The following is a 17,739-nucleotide window of genomic DNA, read 5'->3' as shown; positions in this document are numbered from 1 at the left end:
GGTCCTTTTTCTGTTAAATTATCTTGGGACCTTTTGTTGGAGGCGAATTGACCGTGTGTGCGTGGTCTGTTTCTGGACTCCCTTCTGATCCTCTGATCCGTATCTCTATATGGACCTACCACATACCAACCAACCTGTCCTACTGAACTTACAGCTTTTTGAAATCCAGTGGTGTGAGTCCTTGAGGCTCTGCTCCTCTTTCTCAACATCGCTGTGACTTTTTTAGGTCCTTTCCGTTTCCCTATAAATCTTTGAATCAGCTTGTCCAATTGCCCAAGGAAAGCCCTTCAGTCCCTTGACCGTTCCTGTAATGAGCAAGCGTAGAGGCCAGCAAATAAACCATTTGTCGCCATTGTCAGGTTTGTGGTTTTGCAAAACATTTAATTCATGAGATACTTGTATTTATTTGCTTTCTCATTTTTATGATCACTTTACTGGTTTTGGTGTTCAGGATTACGATAACTTTATGAAATCAACAGTGAAATAATCACTGTTTTCTGTTTCTGTAGAACAGTTATATATAGTCAGGCCATTAAATTTTTCTTAGGAATTTGCAAAACTGTTTCATCAGACCAATCCATCATTTTAGAAAAAGTAATTATATTTCATTTTTAATGATTATGATCTATTCAAGTTTTCTCTTTTTTTTTTTTCTTGAATAGATTTCTATTTTCCTAGGAAATTATATTATTCCGATTTTTTTCAAGCCTGTCATGATAGGGCTGGTTACAGTGTTCCTTCAATGCTGTGAACTCTTATCTCAGATTATGTAGAAGAATTTTTTTCTAAGTTCGAAATGATTAGGGTCTCATTTTTATTATATTTTATTATATTTTTATTATATTTTATTATATTTATTTATTATATTTTATTATATTTATTTATTATATTTTATTATTACCAGGAAGGTAACCTGTCCTGTTGCTGCTTTGGGGAAATTTACAGAAATTTGGGGAAATTTTCCTTCCCTTTCTCTTTGGGATGATATTTATGACCCATTTTTGTAAGCAACTCAGGGATACTTGACAGGGCACAGTGGTTTGTCACTTTGTTTGTTTATATCCTCTGTGTCCTTACTTATTTTTAATTGTTGTGGTTTCTTTTCAGGGCAAGTTTATTCGGATCAACTTTGATGTCACTGGGTACATCGTTGGGGCCAACATTGAAACGTGTATCCTTTTCGTAACAGCATCCTCCAAACTCAGGAGTGATGCCCTCTCTGGCCAGCCTTGGGGCGAGCCCCTGTGATGTCCCTCCGGTCACCCAGGTGATTGGACGGAAGCCTGAAGAGGGCGTGACTCGGTCAGGTACTCCGTGTTAACTCCCAGGTGTTGTTTTGCTGGTGGTGGTTGTTTGAACACTGGGTCCTGCCCTGTTCACGTGGCCAGGACCGTGGAGAGTCCCGCTGAGCTGAGGACTTCCTGCTTGTGAACCAGGAAATGTTGCCACGGTGCACTCTAGTGCATGCCATCCTACAGAACCACTCTTCCACTGGGTGTTGGGGTGGCCCCTTTTGACCGTCTGCTCCTGGTATCCGTGGGATGGGCATGAGCCCCCCAAAATAAGCCTCATGAGTGTTCACAGTTAAGTCGTTTGAGTGTTCAGGAGAAAAGCAGAGAAGAAACAAATGTCAACTACGTAGAATCATCCGAGGAAATGTCACAGGCCTAGAGCGGCCTTCAGGAGTGGTAATTCTGTATAGAATTAATTTGAGTAAAGCAATAATACAGATGATTCTGAATGATGATATGCCAGTTAGGAAGGATCCAGGCGACAGTTCTCTGCTCCTCCTGGCAAGTATCAGAGATCCCATGATAGACATACGATGTTTCAATCCCTCAGGTAAGGGAGAGATCAGCATTTTCCCATTAATTCAGAATTGTGGCTTACGTCTCTGAATACACTCAGAGCCCGAAAACAGTAAAATCGCCTGCGAAATGACTGAGATGGATCTGGAGTTTCTTCGCATCGGTCTGCTAAGGCATTCGTGCGAACGTATGTTCCGCCAAATGTGGAGGCTGTGTTTGGGTTGATCTAATTGAAAATCTACAGCTGTGTGGCGTATACAGAGTTAATTCACTTGGTGAAGTCTCAGATCGGCGCCCCGGGTGCCCAGGCAGGTGTGCCGTGGTCCGGTTGGCAGCGGGATGGGGGTGAGCAGGTGCCGAGTGGGAACCCCGGGTGGGGTTGCTCCCAGCCGGCTCTGGAGAAACAGCAAGAGCAGGCCAGTAGCTGATTGGGTCAGGTCTGTCTCTGGTATTTGGAAAGTCCAAGCAACACTGTGGCTGTCAAGGGCCTCCCCCCAACCAACCAGCGTGTGGCTTTCCGAGAGGGGCTCTCAGGGAACGCAGGGTCAATTGCTTGGGTTATGGGGTCCAACCGAGCTCTGATTCCTAACTCTGCCACTGTGTTATTTTAATCCCCTTTGTGCCTTGGTTTCCTTGTTCCTGAGATTGTATAAACTGCTAGAAGACTTTTTCTGCTTTTCGCCGCTTGACTTCCTTTCATAGAAACTTCTTAGAGTTCCTGGTTTGGTGCTGTGTTCTTTGAATATAACCCAGATTAGGGGCCGGTGGGGCAGAGTGGGGCTCAGGCAGCACCCTGACCTTCGAGCTCCCTCCCTCCACGATCCTCGGAGATGAGCGAGGGACGTAAATGCGTCATTTTCCTTTTTCACTCACAAGTTTTAATCGTTCAGAATGGTTCATCGCAGGAGGGCTAATAGATATCCAAGAAAATGTTTTACAACCTAAATTTGTGTAGACACTGAGAGAGGGCTGGCCACCTCTTAAATTCGATCCTTAACCGTCTTCACTCAGACCTTCTGGAAAAATCTCGTGCTGTTCGTCAAGCAAAAGATGAGCGTACTTTTCATATCTTTTACCAGTTACTGTCCGGAGCAGGAGAACACCTAAAGTGTAAGTTACAAAGTTTCTCACTATTTTCTATTTATTGGAATATGGTTTTTTTATATTAAGTTTTTTTGAAAGAGAGCAAACGTTTTTGGGAAACGGTACGGCCCACCCTTGGTCAGTACAGGGCTGGAGGCACCACACCCCCCATCGTCACAAATTCACGAGTAACTTGTGACTCCCCCACAGCCTAACTACCTGTAGCCAACTGTTGAGGAGAAGACTTTCCGACAACCAGCCCGTTAACATGTGTTTTACATGTTACATGCTCTATTCTTACAATAAAGCAAACTAGAGAAGGAAACGCTGAGGAAATCCCACACACCAAAATGGAAATGAGACTGAACTTCCGTGCCATGGGAGAAATACTCGATTTTAAGTGGCAGTTATGTGGGCTGTGTTACCTTAGCTTCTGTATGTTTTTTTTCTTTTCTTTAAAAGAAGTTTTAGGGGCACCTGGGTGGCTCAGTTGGTTAAGCGTCTGCCTTCGGCTCAGGTCATGATCCTAGGGTCCTGGGATCAAGTCCCAAATCGGGCTCCTTACTCAGCGGGGAGCCTGCTTCTCCCTCTCCCTCAGCCCCTCCCCCTGCTTGTGCTCTCTCTTTCTCTCTCAGATGAATAAAGATTCAAAATTAGAAGCTTTAAATTAGACGAAGGGGGCGCCTGGGTGGCTCAGTGGGTTAGAGCCTCTGCCTTTGGCTCAGGTTATGATCCCAGGGTCCTGGGATCGAGTCCCACATTGGGCTCTCTGCTCAGCGGGGAGCCTGCTTCCCCATCTCTCTCTGCTTGCCTCTCTGCCTACTTGTGATCTCTCTGTCAAATAAATAAATAAAATCTAATAAAAAAAATTTAAATTAGACCAAGGATTTTTTTTCGAGTTCTGTTTCAACATTGTAAGCATAAAAAGTAAGAAAAAATAAAATTACGTTCAGTAAATATTTTTATTCCCAGGTTTACAACTGAACACTCACATATGCTTCCACAAGTACTAGAAGGAACTTAGAGTAGACTTTTGTTTATTTTATCTCGAAGCCTGAGGACTGGAAGCTCTGGGACCGGGTGGAGGCCAAGTTCCCAGTCAGAAGTTTGCTGGATCAGAGGTCTTTGAGGGCGAGGGGAGGATGTACAACTTCCTGATTTCTTCTGAGTCTCGAATTCAGGGCTCATTCCATGTGACCATTACGTGTGTTATCCAGGGATCCCAACAGACATGGGCCTCGTACTCCATCTGTCACCCAGGGCCCAGGCTCTTGCTAACCACACACACCTGTGAAAGCATTCAGCCCAGAAATGAGAGTGAGACCTGCAGGGAAAAAATGAGCCACAAAGAGTCTGCTTGGCAGAAAGTCTGCAGGAGAGCACATGGGAACGTGTAGCGTGGGGCTCAGGAGCCCGTGTGTTCCGATCCCCCCTGAGAAACACCTGCCTCTTGAGAAACACACTTCTCGAAAGGGAGCGTTCCATTCTGACCCATGGTCCCTAAAACGCAAATGATCAATGCAGCGGCTGTTAGAATAGTCTGTTGTACACACAGGTTGTGTGGCCCTCGCAGAGGCAAACTTATGCCAGACAGACGGCTTGGAGAAAGGGTTTCGGGGCACTGGCCGGGCCAGTGGTCTGGGTCTGTACCTTCCACGTCTGGACAATAGACAGCCATCACTTCCAGCTGCCGATTTCCTGGAGCCTGTAAACTACCGTCCCCAAAACTCCCAGTTGCAATTTTTAACTGACCCCCTCATTTTCCCTCTCTGACATAGATGATGGAAAACTATGTATTTTGTTTTTAAGATTTTATTTATTTGACAGAGGGAGACACCGTGAGAGAACACAAGCAGTGGGAGTGGGAGAGGGAGAAGCAGGCTTCCCACTGAGCAGGGAGCCCAAGGCAGGACTCAATCCCAGGACCCCAAGACCATAACCTGAGCCAAAGGCAGATGCTTAATGACTGAGTCCCCCGCCCCCCAGGCACCCAACTGTGTGGTTTTGAAATGCATCTACGAAGAGAGCACGGCAGGAAGCATGTGTGTTGGTGGGGAGGACACGAGCCACCGAGCCACTGCACCCTGCGATTGGCCCCAGGCTCCTTGGGGCGGGGAGGACGTACACCACATCCCATTCTCTTTCCTTGCAGCGGATCTGCTCCTCGAAGGGTTTAATAACTACAGATTCCTCTCGAACGGCTATATCCCCATCCCGGGACAGCAAGACAAGGATAACTTCCAGGAGACCATGGAGGCAATGCACATCATGGGTTTCTCTCATGAGGAGATTCTGTGTATGTGCGCTTTCCCTGCCAGGCTGCCGCCCCTTCGATGAGATGTACCCACGGGGGGTGAGGGATGTAGCCCCAAAAACAACCGCGCGAATCACAGGAACCGCCCAGTTCCTACAAATTCCCTACGGGACCCATGTTGCTGAAAGTTCTGTGTAGCTGATTTTTAGCACAAGATAAATGAGGATATGTCTCTGCTACATTTTGAAGCAATTTTTGTTTTTTTCTTTTCACGTCCATATAAAGCAATGCTTAAAGTAGTGTCTTCGGTGCTACAGTTCGGAAATATTTCTTTCAAAAAGGAGCGGAATACGGATCAAGCGTCCATGCCGGAAAATACAGGTACGCGGACCAGTGTGGGTTTTGTTTCTGTTGTGTTGCTGTGGTGACGCCGTGTCGTGTGGTTCCTCGTGCTGTCCTCCGGGCGCGCAGGCGGTGTGCGTGGGAAGGAGCTCATGCAACGCTCCTCGGAGCCGTCTGGAGTGGAGCGTCCGCCAAGTGAGTCCCTGAGTGAGGGATGAGCCGGGGTGGCGGCAGACACGCTGTCCCAGCCCTGGGTGGGGGGCGAGGGGATGTAGGGGACTAGGGCCAGGACAGCATACACCACAGACCCCACACGGCTCATCTGAATGGGACCGTAGGTACAAGTTCTGGCCTATGTTGCCAAATACTGATATTTTTCAAGGAAATCTAGATTTTACAATGAGATTTTCCAGCTTTGACTTGTTAAACACAGTCTTAAGCCTGGGCATCCTCGTGGGTTCCGAGACTCTGGGACTTAGTTAAACGGCCCGGAGTAAGGACCTGCAGCCTGTCTCTGAGTGGGATTCCCTGGAAAGGACGCAGACCCGAACCTTGTCCTTCCTAAAGCCTTGCTCAGCCCGTGTCCAGATAAGGCTTCTTACTGAGCAGGTCATGACTAGGCCCAGGTGAAGGTTTCGTACTTAGGAGACTTGTCACGCCCTAGTTGCACAGAAGCTCTGCCATCTGCTTGGGATGAACGTGATGGAGTTTACCCGGGCCATCCTCACGCCCCGGATCAAGGTCGGCCGAGACTACGTGCAGAAAGCCCAGACCAAGGAGCAGGTGAGCTCCCGCTGTGGGCACGCGTCTGTCTGAATGACGCGCTGTTGCCTGGAGACCTTCCCGATCACGGGTGTTCCTTGGTGCTGTGTATCGTCCTGCTCTCGTACCCTTTCCTCTTTTTCAGAAACATTTTTAAGGGACTGTTTAAAAAGCAAATGTGAAATGTCGCCTTTGGGTTCCCCTGGGGAAACCGGTCGTCCGCCTCGGGGGCCCGGCCGCAGTGGGGGGCACGCGGCTCCCCGGCCCCCGTGCGAGTGGCCCAGTGCCAAGATTTTGGGGGTCAGATGCACCTGTTTCGTGGCCAGCTTCTTTCAGATGGGGGCCGATATGCTGCGCAGACCCCCGTGGGCCTCGAAAGGGCTTTCTTTATTCCCGGGTACCTTCACCCATCCCCAAAGCCGGTTATCGCCAGTTTCATTGTACTGAAACCCCCGGTGCTACGGGAAAGTGACACGGGATTCGGTAGCAAATGCTCTTGGGCTTGGGGAGCCTGTGAAACTCCAGATGACCCTGGTACGGCGTTGTTGAGATCGCTTCCAGAATTAAAGGTCGGTGTCGTCTAATCACAGGCAGATTTTGCAGTAGAGGCCTTGGCAAAAGCGACATACGAGCGGCTCTTCCGCTGGCTCGTTCACCGGATCAACAAAGCTCTGGATAGGACCAAGCGTCAGGGCGCGTCCTTCATCGGAATCCTGGATATCGCTGGATTCGAGATATTTGAGGTATGTCTCTCCGTCTCTCTGTCTCTCCGTCTCTCTCGCTCTTTCCTCCCCACCCCTGCAGTCCTATCTGTTCCTCTTTGAGTCTGTGTTCATGCCGGCCCCTGTGACCCCGGTGCAGTCCCCGCCTTTCTAGTCGAGTCAGCAGGGGTGCTGTGAGGAAGAACTGGGGGGTGGAGGGAGAGGGGGCGCCACTTGAGAAGCAGAGTCCCGGGAGGGGTCTCGGCAGTTAACAGGGGAGGACCCTTGGAGGAGGAGAAGACCCAGTATGATGAGAGCGAGCCCAGTGGTCTTGTAGGAGAGAGAATCGCCGAGTGTTAGAAACTGCTAGAAAGCCAGCGTGGCTCAGACCACAGCTGCCGGGAGGGACGAGGAGGAACAGAAACGGACGAGGAACCGCGGAACGATCATGCTCTGTGTCCCAGAGATCCGGCCACAGCGTCTGACGGTGCTGTTTGTCTCACTGTCGCTCTGACTGGGTTCGTCCACACGGCATCCGTCCCTCCCGGTGTGGAGACCCACGTCTGTGACAGTTTTGCAAGAATGGCGGTAGTTTTGACCTCCTAAAAACGTGTCTCTTGGATGCTCAGGTACAAATACTAAATCACACACTTTGGGGATCCGTGTTGGCCCTTGGCCGCGACTGGGTGGTGAGCCGTCTTGATTGAAAAGGAACTTTAAAATGCTCGGTCTCTCCCGATGAGATCTGACTGTTAGTGGTCCAAGCAGTCTTACCCGCTGAGCTGCCACCGGGAGAGACTGAGCGGATAGGGACTGATCTGTAAAAAAACAAAAACAAAAAAAAAAAACTTGAGAAATCGTGGACAGTGGCCCACTACATGTCACATTAAAAAAAAAAAAAATCTGTCACTTTCCCCTATACAAACAGTCGGGAGATACAATGAAAGAAAAGATCCCCAGTGCCAACTGCAACAAAAACATGAGATTCTGAAGAGCCCATCTAAGAAGAAATAGGCACAGTTTAGCAGAAGGCGCCCTCCCAGTGCTCCCGTGAGAAACAGAAGAACAAACAGGAAATCATGCCTTGTTCTCGGATGGGAAAAGCCTGCACCATAAAGGTGTGAATTTCCCCCACTTTATCTCTGAATATGTGTTCAAAACGCATGGATGGGCATTTTTGACAAATGAATTAATGAAAAATAATGGTAAAATTCTAGAAAATGAGAAGGATATTAAAAAGATAGAAAACACGGTAAAACTGCAGGAGTTGAAAAAGGGCAGTTTTGACCTATGAATAGACAGTAGAAAAATATAAAAAAACTAGAAAGGCAGGATTATTTAGCAAGCGTTCTTTGTCCTGGGGAGAGAATGGAAAAGGCCTCAATGTCCACCGTTAGGAATCTGAGTCACTGAATCCTAGCATCTCCATACAGCAAAGTACCGATCTGTGGAAAGACATCAAGACACAGTGACAAATTTAAAGTCAAGGTGACATGCACACATCTGGGTGCACAGACCTCTCTGGAACGGTCTGGAGAAGCAAGCAATGTGAGACCTCTCAACACAGCTCATCATCCGTCTGTCCTTCTGTGCCGTGCGTTACTACTGTGGGAATGGATGATAGAAAAATGCCATTGGCAGCTCCATGGGAAAGAAGTAGAAACGTCCTTTTTGACTAAGTGCCATGCCACAGAACTGCCCAGGCCAAACCAGGCGGTCAGATTTCCCATCCTCGATGCACGCGCCTCTGCGTGGGTCGGCCCCAGCGAGCCGGCCTCTGTCCCCAGACCCCGCTGCTGTTCGCAGGCCATCCGCCCTCCGAGCACAACCTCATTGGGAAACAGGAGAGCACCCCGAGGAGGGAGGGTTGGAACGGCTTTCGCAGACTCTAAATCCGTTCCTTGGAGATGGATTACACGTTCCCTAACTGAAGATCCCTTTTTCTAATGAAAGACGTTATTCATGGGCACCTGCTACGCGGGGACAGCGTGGAGGAGGGAACGAAGGTTGAGAACTTCTAATATGTAAGGTGATTGCTTGTGAAAGTTAGACCCCTCCAGCCCTCCACCCTTCTGCCTCTCCACCCCTCTACCCCTGCACCCCTCCTCCCTTGCACCCTCCCACCTCTCCAGCCCTCCACCCCTCCACCCTTCCCCATTCCAGCCCTCCACCCCATCAGCAGCCCAGTAGAGAAGTGGGCAGAGTTGACAGGAGGAAACAGCAGTGTCTGTCGCACGGGGAAGCTGCTCGGGCTGAGGGCAGCACCCTAGCATCGTTTCTGCGGAAGTACAGTGAACACAGCAGGCTGAATGGGGAAATGGCGACGTCTCCGGGCTCACCGCCATGAGTGTGGTCATCCTCTGTCACCACCCAGCAGGGACACCGCTAAGGGAAGGGAACGCGTGGAGAGGCAGCCTAGAGCCTCCCACATGCAGAGGGCTCGTGTGGGGCCTGAGCGGGATCTCAGCAGCCACCCCTGAGGCCAAGAGGACTTTCCTGCAGCAGCCGCAGAGCCTGTGGCTGAGGAGAAAGGGGACAGGAAGCGCACCACGGTCTCCCTGCTCCCTGCCAAGGGCTGCATGCCCCACGCGGCCTCTTGCTTTTCCTCCCTTTTCCCTCTTCTTTCCTCGCTTCTTCCTCTGCTTCTGTCCCGAACCATTCAGCAGCAGGCATGGGGCTGTCGTACGTGTAGGTCACGCGCATCGCGCACCGAGCTCAGGGCCTTCGGTTTCCCTCCTCGGCTTGTGTCGCTGACGTCCCCGGCACGTGTCGCTGACGTCCCGGGCCTGGGCCGCGGGGACTGCCAATCGCGCGGGGTGGGTGCCGTGGCCGAGTGCGTGGCGGGCGACCTGCGGGTTCCCCGGAGGCTGACGGGTCCCGTTCTCGCCCTGCCCGGTGGCCGCCCGCAGCTGAACTCGTTCGAGCAGCTGTGCATCAACTACACCAACGAGAAGCTGCAGCAGCTGTTCAACCACACCATGTTCGTGCTGGAGCAGGAGGAGTACCAGCGCGAGGGCATCGAGTGGAGCTTCATCGACTTCGGCCTCGACCTGCAGCCCTGCATCGACCTCATCGAGAGACCCGTAAGGCCGCGGCCCCGCGCGGGGCTTCCGGGCACTGCCGCCGCTCGTTCCCCAAGTGGTCTTGTCTTAAGTAGGCTCCACGCCCAGCGTGGGGCTCGAACCCACAACCCCGAGATTAAGAGTCACTTCCTCTGCCAACAGAGCCGGCCCCCAGCCCCCGCCCTGGCCAAATCAGTCTTAAGACAGCTTTTTAACATAAATGATGTAGGAAGGTGATACATAATAAAAAGAACTATTTAAAAAGCAAGCATGCAGCCAGGCAGGCCCTCCCTCAGCCCTTGTGTGTGGGAGCCTGCTGCTTGCAGACCGCTGGCGAGGCACCCTCCCCGACCCCTCCCTGCTCAGCCCCCCTACTCCCACTACACGCACCTGCCAGGGCTACACAGGCCGCCGCCCTTGGCCAGGAGCAGGACATGGCATCCAGACTCATTTTTTACATCACTATCCTTGGGAGCATAAAGCTGTTCTTATTTTGACAGTGTTTTGGTTTTTTTCTTTCTTTTTTTTTTTTTTTCCTAATTTGAAGTTTTGGGGGTTTTTTGGGCACATGTTTTTTGGTTTTGTTTTGTTTTTAGTTGAGAGAGCGAGAGAGAGCAGGGGGGCAGCACAGGGGGAGGGAGAAGCAGACTCCCCATTGAGCGGGGAGCCCGACTCGGGACTCAATCCCGGGACCCTGAGGTATGACCTGAGCCAAAGGCAGACATTTCACTGGGCAGGTGTACTTTTTACAGCAGTCTTAGCAAGCATCAAGCGTTCTTTCCCCCTTTGGTTTAGTGTTAACGCAAAAATACACAGGACTGAGGAGGCTGGGGGACTCAGTCACTAAGCACCTGCCTTCAGCTACAGGTCATGATCCCAGGGTTCTGGGATCGAGTCCTGCATCAGGCTCCCTGCTCAGTGGGGAGCCTGCTTCCCCCTCTCCCTCTGTTTCTCTCTCTCAAAACCTTGAAAAAAAAAAAAAGGAAAGGAAAGAAAAGAAATACATCGGACCACGTAGAACTTATTCACTTATGATCCCAAGCAAATACTAATGACTTGGCTCTATTTCCTGGAGGTCAGGAAGGGAAGCTCAACAAGGCACTTACAGACCTGTCCCCCACCCCCACCCCCATACAGCCTGCAGCCTCAGATAGACGCCTTGTCCCAGACTTCCAGCTCTGTAGAAATCCCCACCGAAAGGAGACACGGTAACACTGGTTGACATTGAAGGATGAAGTAGCAAAAATACAAAGACCCAGCTGGGGACATTCATAATGATGCTGTCACCGAGCCGTTTAGAAAAGGTTAAATTACATTCGGGATCCTATTTCAGAACTTAAGAATATTTTCATTGGAAGGTATTAAAATGTAAGAACCGTGCTAGAAAGACGGATGAGACCTCATTCGTGTGAGTACGGATCTTCAGAGTCCGGTGAGCGGGGCCCGTTAAGTGACCTACCTCTCTAATCTCAGCGGCTTGGCGGGCACCTAGTCCTGCCCACCTCTGATCATCGCTCTTTGAGCTGCTCTTAGCCCGTGGGTTCTTGTAGGTGGAGGAGCCCTCGAGCAGTTGGCTGCCGGCGGCTCATCGCAGGGACCCCACCCTCACCCCCACCCCCGCAGTTTCTGCCTGCTGGTGTGCAGGGCACCATGGCCTTCTGGCTGATGGTCCTGGTGACTCCTGGGTGTGTTAAGCAACGTTTGTATATAGAGCTGGCCTTTCCCTAGTGGACACCAAGGCCGCATGAGCTCAAGAAGATGGCCGGTTTCATAGGTGCACCCGGAGGCTTGTCCCACTGACTGGCCGTACTTATGGGGTGACCATGAGGGCTGACCCAGATGCAGTGACCTAGTCCTTGACAGTTTAACTGTTTGTGTCGCTGTCACGTGTCCCCCACTTGCCTCCAAGAGGGAAGTCCCTGCACGGGCTCTGTGCTTTTTCTGTATCGAGCCGTAACTCGTGGGCCCTGCGGTCCAGTGGCCTAGGCCCGGTTCACCAGTGTCCGCATGCTCTCAAGTCTGCCACCTGCTCACACGTCCTGGTCCTCCCAGGCAGGGATGTCGGGCCCTCCCCACCACCCGTGGCACAGGTCCACTTTCTCCCATGCTTTCGGGGACTTTCTGCAGGGACCCAGCCCCACAAAACTAAACAGCCTGGCTCGCGAGTGTCGGCCGGAATAAATCCGGACTATCAGCTGATGGATCCTCCCCCCAACTTCCATATTCTCTCCTGGATTGTGGTTCCACTGTTGGCCAAGCGTGAGGGGACGCATCTTATTCTATGGTCCCTTAAACAGGAACTGCCATCACTTAGGGTGTAATGTGTTGGAAGTGTTCCACACAGTTGAGGGGTGCATTTATTCTGGTTTTCTTTCATTTTTAAAAATTCCTCTTTCTCATGCGCACCCCCACCCCCCAGCAACCACACTTTGTTCTGGTGGAGGTTTTAGGGTCCTGTCCCCGGCCAGCCCCTGAATGCAGTCAGCGTCCAGCTCTGTGTCCCCAGCTCCCGGCCCTTGCTGGGGTGCCTCAGTGGCTGCCTCTCGTCACCAGGCGAACCCCCCCGGCGTGCTGGCCCTTCTGGATGAAGAGTGCTGGTTCCCGAAGGCCACGGACAAAACCTTTGTGGAGAAGCTGGTTCAGGAGCAAGGCTCCCATTCCAAGTTCCAGAAGCCGCGGCAGCTGAAGGACAAAGCGGACTTCTGCATCATACACTACGCGGGCAAGGTACGGGCCGCGCCGGCAGATCCTGCCGTGTCCCCGAGGCCGGGGACGGCCGTGCGGAGACGCGTGCGTGCGCGTGCACGATCCCGCCCTGCCGTGTGCGTGCGCGAGCCCTCCGTGCCGTGAGCGTGCCGTGCGCGAGTCCGCCGTGCTGTGCGCATGTCGTGCGTGAGCCCGCCGTGCCGTGCGCGTGCCCGGCGCGTGGCCCCAGTGTCGCCCGGCTGGCCGGCGGGCCGGCGAGCGTTCTGGAGGAAGGCTGAAAGCGTTCCCTGTGTGCGTTTGTGTGTGTGCCCGCCGCCCGCCAGGTGGACTACAAGGCGGACGAGTGGTTGATGAAGAACATGGACCCGCTGAACGACAACGTGGCCACCCTCCTGCACCAGTCATCGGACAGATTCGTGGCGGAGCTTTGGAAGGACGGTAAGGACGCGCCCCAGTCTGCAGTGACGCCTGTCCGGGAGCTTTGCCGGTTACGGCTTCTAGGTGGTTCGTCCACATAGATCTGTGTCCGCAGACTTTACTGGAAAACTCGCTCTCCCTAGAGCAGGGCTGCCGCTAGACCCAGTCCCCACCTGGTACCCCGCCTGGGTCCCCTGACGCTGTCTTCTCGGTCAGATGCTGCCGGAGGTGGGGACCGTTCTAGGGACCATCTAGGGCCCGGCTGGGCTGCGCTCCTGGGCTGCCGGACACGGGGCCAGAGAAGCCCCTCCACGGCTTGCTGTGTGGCTCAACTGAGCCGCGTCTGACCCGGGCAGGCCCTCTGCTCGCACATGGAGCGGCCACTGAATAAATTCGAGAACCCCGCACAGAGATGAGCTTTTCTTTCCACCAGCCCCTGTAGTGGTTTTCTTTACACGAGCCTCAGCTGCAGGATCTGGCCGTTTGGTCACAGACTGGAAGGTTTGCTAGGACCAGAAGAACGACAGCCAGGAGTCCACGCGCAGCGGGAGGCCGTGCCTCCTGGGGTTTGCGCTCTCTACAGCGTCATCCTGGTCACGTCCCCTTCGCATGGCCTCAGGCCACCCGGGCTCTCTGCGTCCACCCCGGGCCAGGCCTCTTTGGGAGCCTGGCTCGCTTCTGCTTTTCCCGTAGCATCTGCGGACCTTGTGACCTAGCCATCTCCTCAGAGGTAGAAAGAAGCCCAGGAAAGGAAAAGAGAAGGGGTGAGGGCTGTGGAGGCGGAAGGACAGAACAGATGGAGTGCTGACAACCTGAGGAGGGCAAAGGGCTGCCCGAGTCAAGAGTGGTCGTGCGCACCTGCTAGGCCTGCAGGAGAGACAGCACAGCACATGGGGGTCCTAGAAAGGATGGTCCGCCTGAGATCCTAGAAGGAGGGACTCGGGGGAAGGCTAGGTAATCTTTGTGCCTTCGGACAAGAGTCTCCAACCAGATGCTGCATGTCCCCTGTCAGCATGCTGAGCCGGGCAGTCAAGAGGGCTGCCAGAGCTCTGGGCAGAGCAGCTGGGGGCAGCTGGATACACGAGGGCCCCCGAGCCCGTCACTAGGAAGCGGTGGCATGGGGACGTGAGACGTGAACCAGAATGGACAAGACCACTCAGCACCGGTTGGCATGGGGCCCACAGTGCCAGACAGTGTGAGGGGGGAGCATGCGAGGGACAGGTCCCCTTCGCCACAATCCTGGCAGGCACCGTGCCACTCACAGAGCCCTGGGCCCTCCGTTCCACCTGGTGCTCCAGTCAGACCTTGGAGCACAGGAAAGAGAAAATACGCACGAGCTGTTGAGTCCCGCAGCGGCTGGGACGGGTGCCCCACGGTGGGGCGGAATGAGCCTTCAGAGATGTGCGTTAGAGGAAGGGTGGCCCTCTGGCCCGGGGAGCTGAAGCAGTTGGTTGTGGACACGGAGTTAGTCGCCCGGTCCTTGAAGGATGACGGTTTGTTGAGTCGCGAAGCCTGGCGTTGACCAAGCACATCCCAGGTGCCAGGCGGGGTCCCGGCGTGGACTTGGGAACGCACGTGGCCAAGGGGGAGCAGACGTCCATGAACGAGCTGCTGCAAAGCGGGGAGGCTTTTCCGAAGTGAGGATGGCTCAGAAGGAGGGCCCGAGCCATAGGATGAGTGAGCCCAGGGTGGCGGCGGGGAGCCCAGCATGGGTTGGGAGCGAGGGAGTCCGGGCAGGCTGGAGAAGCCCGCCTGCTAGTCACGCTGCAGCAGGTGTGCAAGCCATGCCGGTGCCCCAGGTGGCGCGGAAGGTGGACAGGCAGTGGTCGGTGGGCTGGGTTGGGGCGAAGGGCCTAGAAGTGGGGGGCCGAGTGCGAGGTGGCTGAAAGAGAGGCCATGGGTGTGGAAGAAATGCCCACGGAGCAGGGGACAGAGGAAGCCTGAAAAATGGATTCTCTCTTCGTTGTGTGTGAGAGCAGAAGCAGGTACTGGAGGAAAAAAGGGCCATTATTACCAAAGGGATGAGATCCTGGACTAACATGCTGGTTCTGATGTGGTTGAACCACTCTGATTGCTTTTTTAAATTCTTCACCAAAAATGATGCTGTGGGAAGGTCCTGACCCATTGGCATGAGGCCATCTGGCTTCCGTCTCACCATGGTCGTGACATGTGTGGTCCATTGAGGGGCGATGTGGGACGTGCCTCTGCTCCCCCCCGAACTGGCCACCCAGCGGGAGACTCAGGACACCCCAGTAGGACAGGCAAGCCTCTGTCTCGGCCCCCCACTTCCTTCCTGGCCTTCCTCCTTCCATCCCTCTCCGTTGCCGCCATGCCTCACCAGAGGAGCCCGCGACCGCGGCGGGCTGGCAGCCTTCGGAGGATGAGATGGGGTGGGCATGGGCCGCAGGGGTCCATGCCCACCGTGTAGCCCAGGTGAGCTGTCTGACAGGTGGGACCACATCAGGAGCGTCCCTGACCTGCCTTCCCATGCTTTCTGTGTCCACTGAGACCCTACGTTACTGACTCGCTTACAGAACAGCCAGCGGCCTCACAGGCTCCCCTGGTGCTGGCCCGAGCCCCGTGTGTCGGACCCCCACACAGTAGTGCTTGCATGGCCTGGACTTGCTACAGGGAGCCGCTGGGGGGCTAGTGTGGCCCCTTTGTCCGTACCTGTCCCCAGCGTGACTGGGCCATGCTGGCCTCTGCTCTGGAAAAATCCCCTGGGCTTGCTACCACGGGCAGAAGTCCCGTTGGCTTAGGTGGTCTGTTCCCTCGTCTGAGTGACAGGATCGCGGAGAAGGGGGCCCAGGGCAATCTGCCCCGTTTGCGGGACCGCGTGTGCATTTGGAGAGTCAGCGGCAGGCACGGAGTGTGGCCAGGGGTCTAGGGGGAAAGTTCACCGTGGCTCAGTCTTGGGATAAGGCCAGGCCTTAGGAAAAGACAATAACCCGGGAAGAACACCTCTTTATTTTTTGCTCTTTGTAGCCACATCAGTGCAGAAGCAGGAAATGACAGGTTGACCAGGAGAGTAGGCTGCGTGGATATAACTTGCTTGTGAAGGCACAGTCCCCAGGGTATAAAACATTTTGTGTTAAAACAGACTCTGAGGGTTTTGACGGAGTCCTCTCAAGACCCAACCAGGAGTGTTAAGATTTTTGGTGGCAGCCCTGCCCTAGAGATTCATAGTGCCCTACTTTTTGCTAAAAGATGTTCTGGGATTTCTCTACCAACTGCACAGACTCTTTGATGCGCCCTGGGGCTTATCTGGGGGAGGGGAAGCTAACAATTGCATTTTCATGTAAAAGTGCCTCCTCAGGTATATTCACAGGTAAAAGGTATAATCATTCAAGGGTCACCTGATGGTTTACAGTTGTTTTAACATTTTGTTGCAACAGAATTTGAATTTTATTTTCCTTAAAAGTAGTTACCTGTTACTAATTTCTTTTTTTCTTTTTTTTTTTTAATTAACATATAATGTATTATTTCTTTCATGGTTTTGGGTTTTTTTTTTTCAATTAACATATAATGTATTTCTGTTCCTAATTTCTACTTGAAGTACATTACATTGCCACAATTTTTATTGGACGCCCGAGTGGACAGCAGTGTGAGTTTGGACAGTAAAAGCCACCAACGCACGCACTAGAGTGCCCCAGCTTGCTCAGTCTCGTCCTGATGTGCTACTTGCGAGATAATTTTATGAAGGACAAGGCCAGCAGCACCTGAGCACCCTTAAATTTCCTCCTGGGTTTTCGGGGGGGCGGGCGATCACGGAGCGTGGATTCGAACCCATGCTCACACGTGCTGTGGGGAGGGCTCTTCTGAGTCCGCGTAAGACGACTCTGAGGACGTGTGTCCAAGCGACTGCAGAGCTGACTGGTGATGTCCACTGTCTCTCGCACTAACCGACGTGTTTGTGTATCTGCTCTTCTGTCCTGTTTGCTGTGTCTCTGCTGTAGAGATTCAGAACATTCAGAGAGCTTCTTTCTATGACAGTGTTTCTGGTCTTCATGAGCCACCAGGTGAATGTACAAAGCCTGTAGGTCTTCCAAGCACATAAGCCCCCAGGAGGAGCTCGCGGGGAGGGGGGCGGGGGGCTGCAGGGTGGCCGGGAGGGGCCCGGGTTAGGCTGGGCGGGGGGGGGGGGGCTGGTTCCTGGGTTCCTGTTTTGTTTCGCTCATAGACCTGCATGAGCCTTTCATTTCATGCTCACTCCCCTTGTGCTCCGAGGTGGCTGTTTGAGTGCGTCCACAGTCGAATCGCTCCCGCATACACATCGCTTCTTCTCTTCCGCGCTCACAGCACCGCTTACCGAAGGGCAACGTCGCTACCTTTGCCAGTGGCGCCGTTTTGATACACGGGCCTCGAAGGGAATGCTGGGAACGGATGTGCGGAAGGAAGGTCTCCCGTGTCTCTGGGTCTCCTTTACGTTTTCGAGGCCACGGAATTCCAGGGCGGGGTGGTTTCTTGCTTGGGAGAGCAGATAATTCCTCCTCCTCTCCCGCGTGGGCCTCCTCGTGCTAGCTTTGGTTTGGAACGTGGGTGGGTATCGAGTCACGTGGCTTTTTGTTTGGAACTTGAGATCGTGAGTCGATCCGCAAGGCTCA

The 17,739-nt window shown here is 53.2% G+C and overlaps 1 protein-coding gene across 8 annotated transcripts in view; it reads left to right on the top strand.

Annotated features, from left to right (window-relative positions):
- MYH10 (myosin heavy chain 10) overlaps positions 1–17,739 on the top strand; it is a 119,515-nt gene that overhangs the window by 57,697 nt on the left and 44,079 nt on the right. For 5 of the 8 annotated variants that reach the window (XM_032840005.1, XM_032840002.1, XM_032840003.1 and 2 more), the window contains 10 exons: positions 1,108–1,171; positions 2,820–2,918; positions 5,044–5,187; positions 5,431–5,526; positions 6,152–6,270; positions 6,840–6,992; positions 9,860–10,033; positions 12,566–12,739; positions 13,042–13,156; positions 17,092–17,154. In XM_032840005.1, the coding sequence (XP_032695896.1) occupies positions 1,108–1,171; positions 2,820–2,918; positions 5,044–5,187; positions 5,431–5,526; positions 6,152–6,270; positions 6,840–6,992; positions 9,860–10,033; positions 12,566–12,739; positions 13,042–13,156; positions 17,092–17,154 (1,201 nt within the window). The remainder of the gene's footprint in view (positions 1–1,107; positions 1,172–2,819; positions 2,919–5,043; positions 5,188–5,430; positions 5,527–6,151; positions 6,271–6,839; positions 6,993–9,859; positions 10,034–12,565; positions 12,740–13,041; positions 13,157–17,091; positions 17,155–17,739) is intronic. The other 3 variants (XM_032840010.1, XM_032840009.1, XM_032840007.1) reach the window with 1 other exon arrangement.

Source organism: Lontra canadensis, unplaced genomic scaffold (assembly GCF_010015895.1).
Source record: "Lontra canadensis isolate GAN:19392208 unplaced genomic scaffold, GSC_riverotter_1.0 scaffold110, whole genome shotgun sequence".
Classification (NCBI taxonomy): Eukaryota; Metazoa; Chordata; class Mammalia; order Carnivora; family Mustelidae; genus Lontra; species Lontra canadensis.
This window is presented reverse-complemented; position numbering and strand designations above follow the sequence as displayed.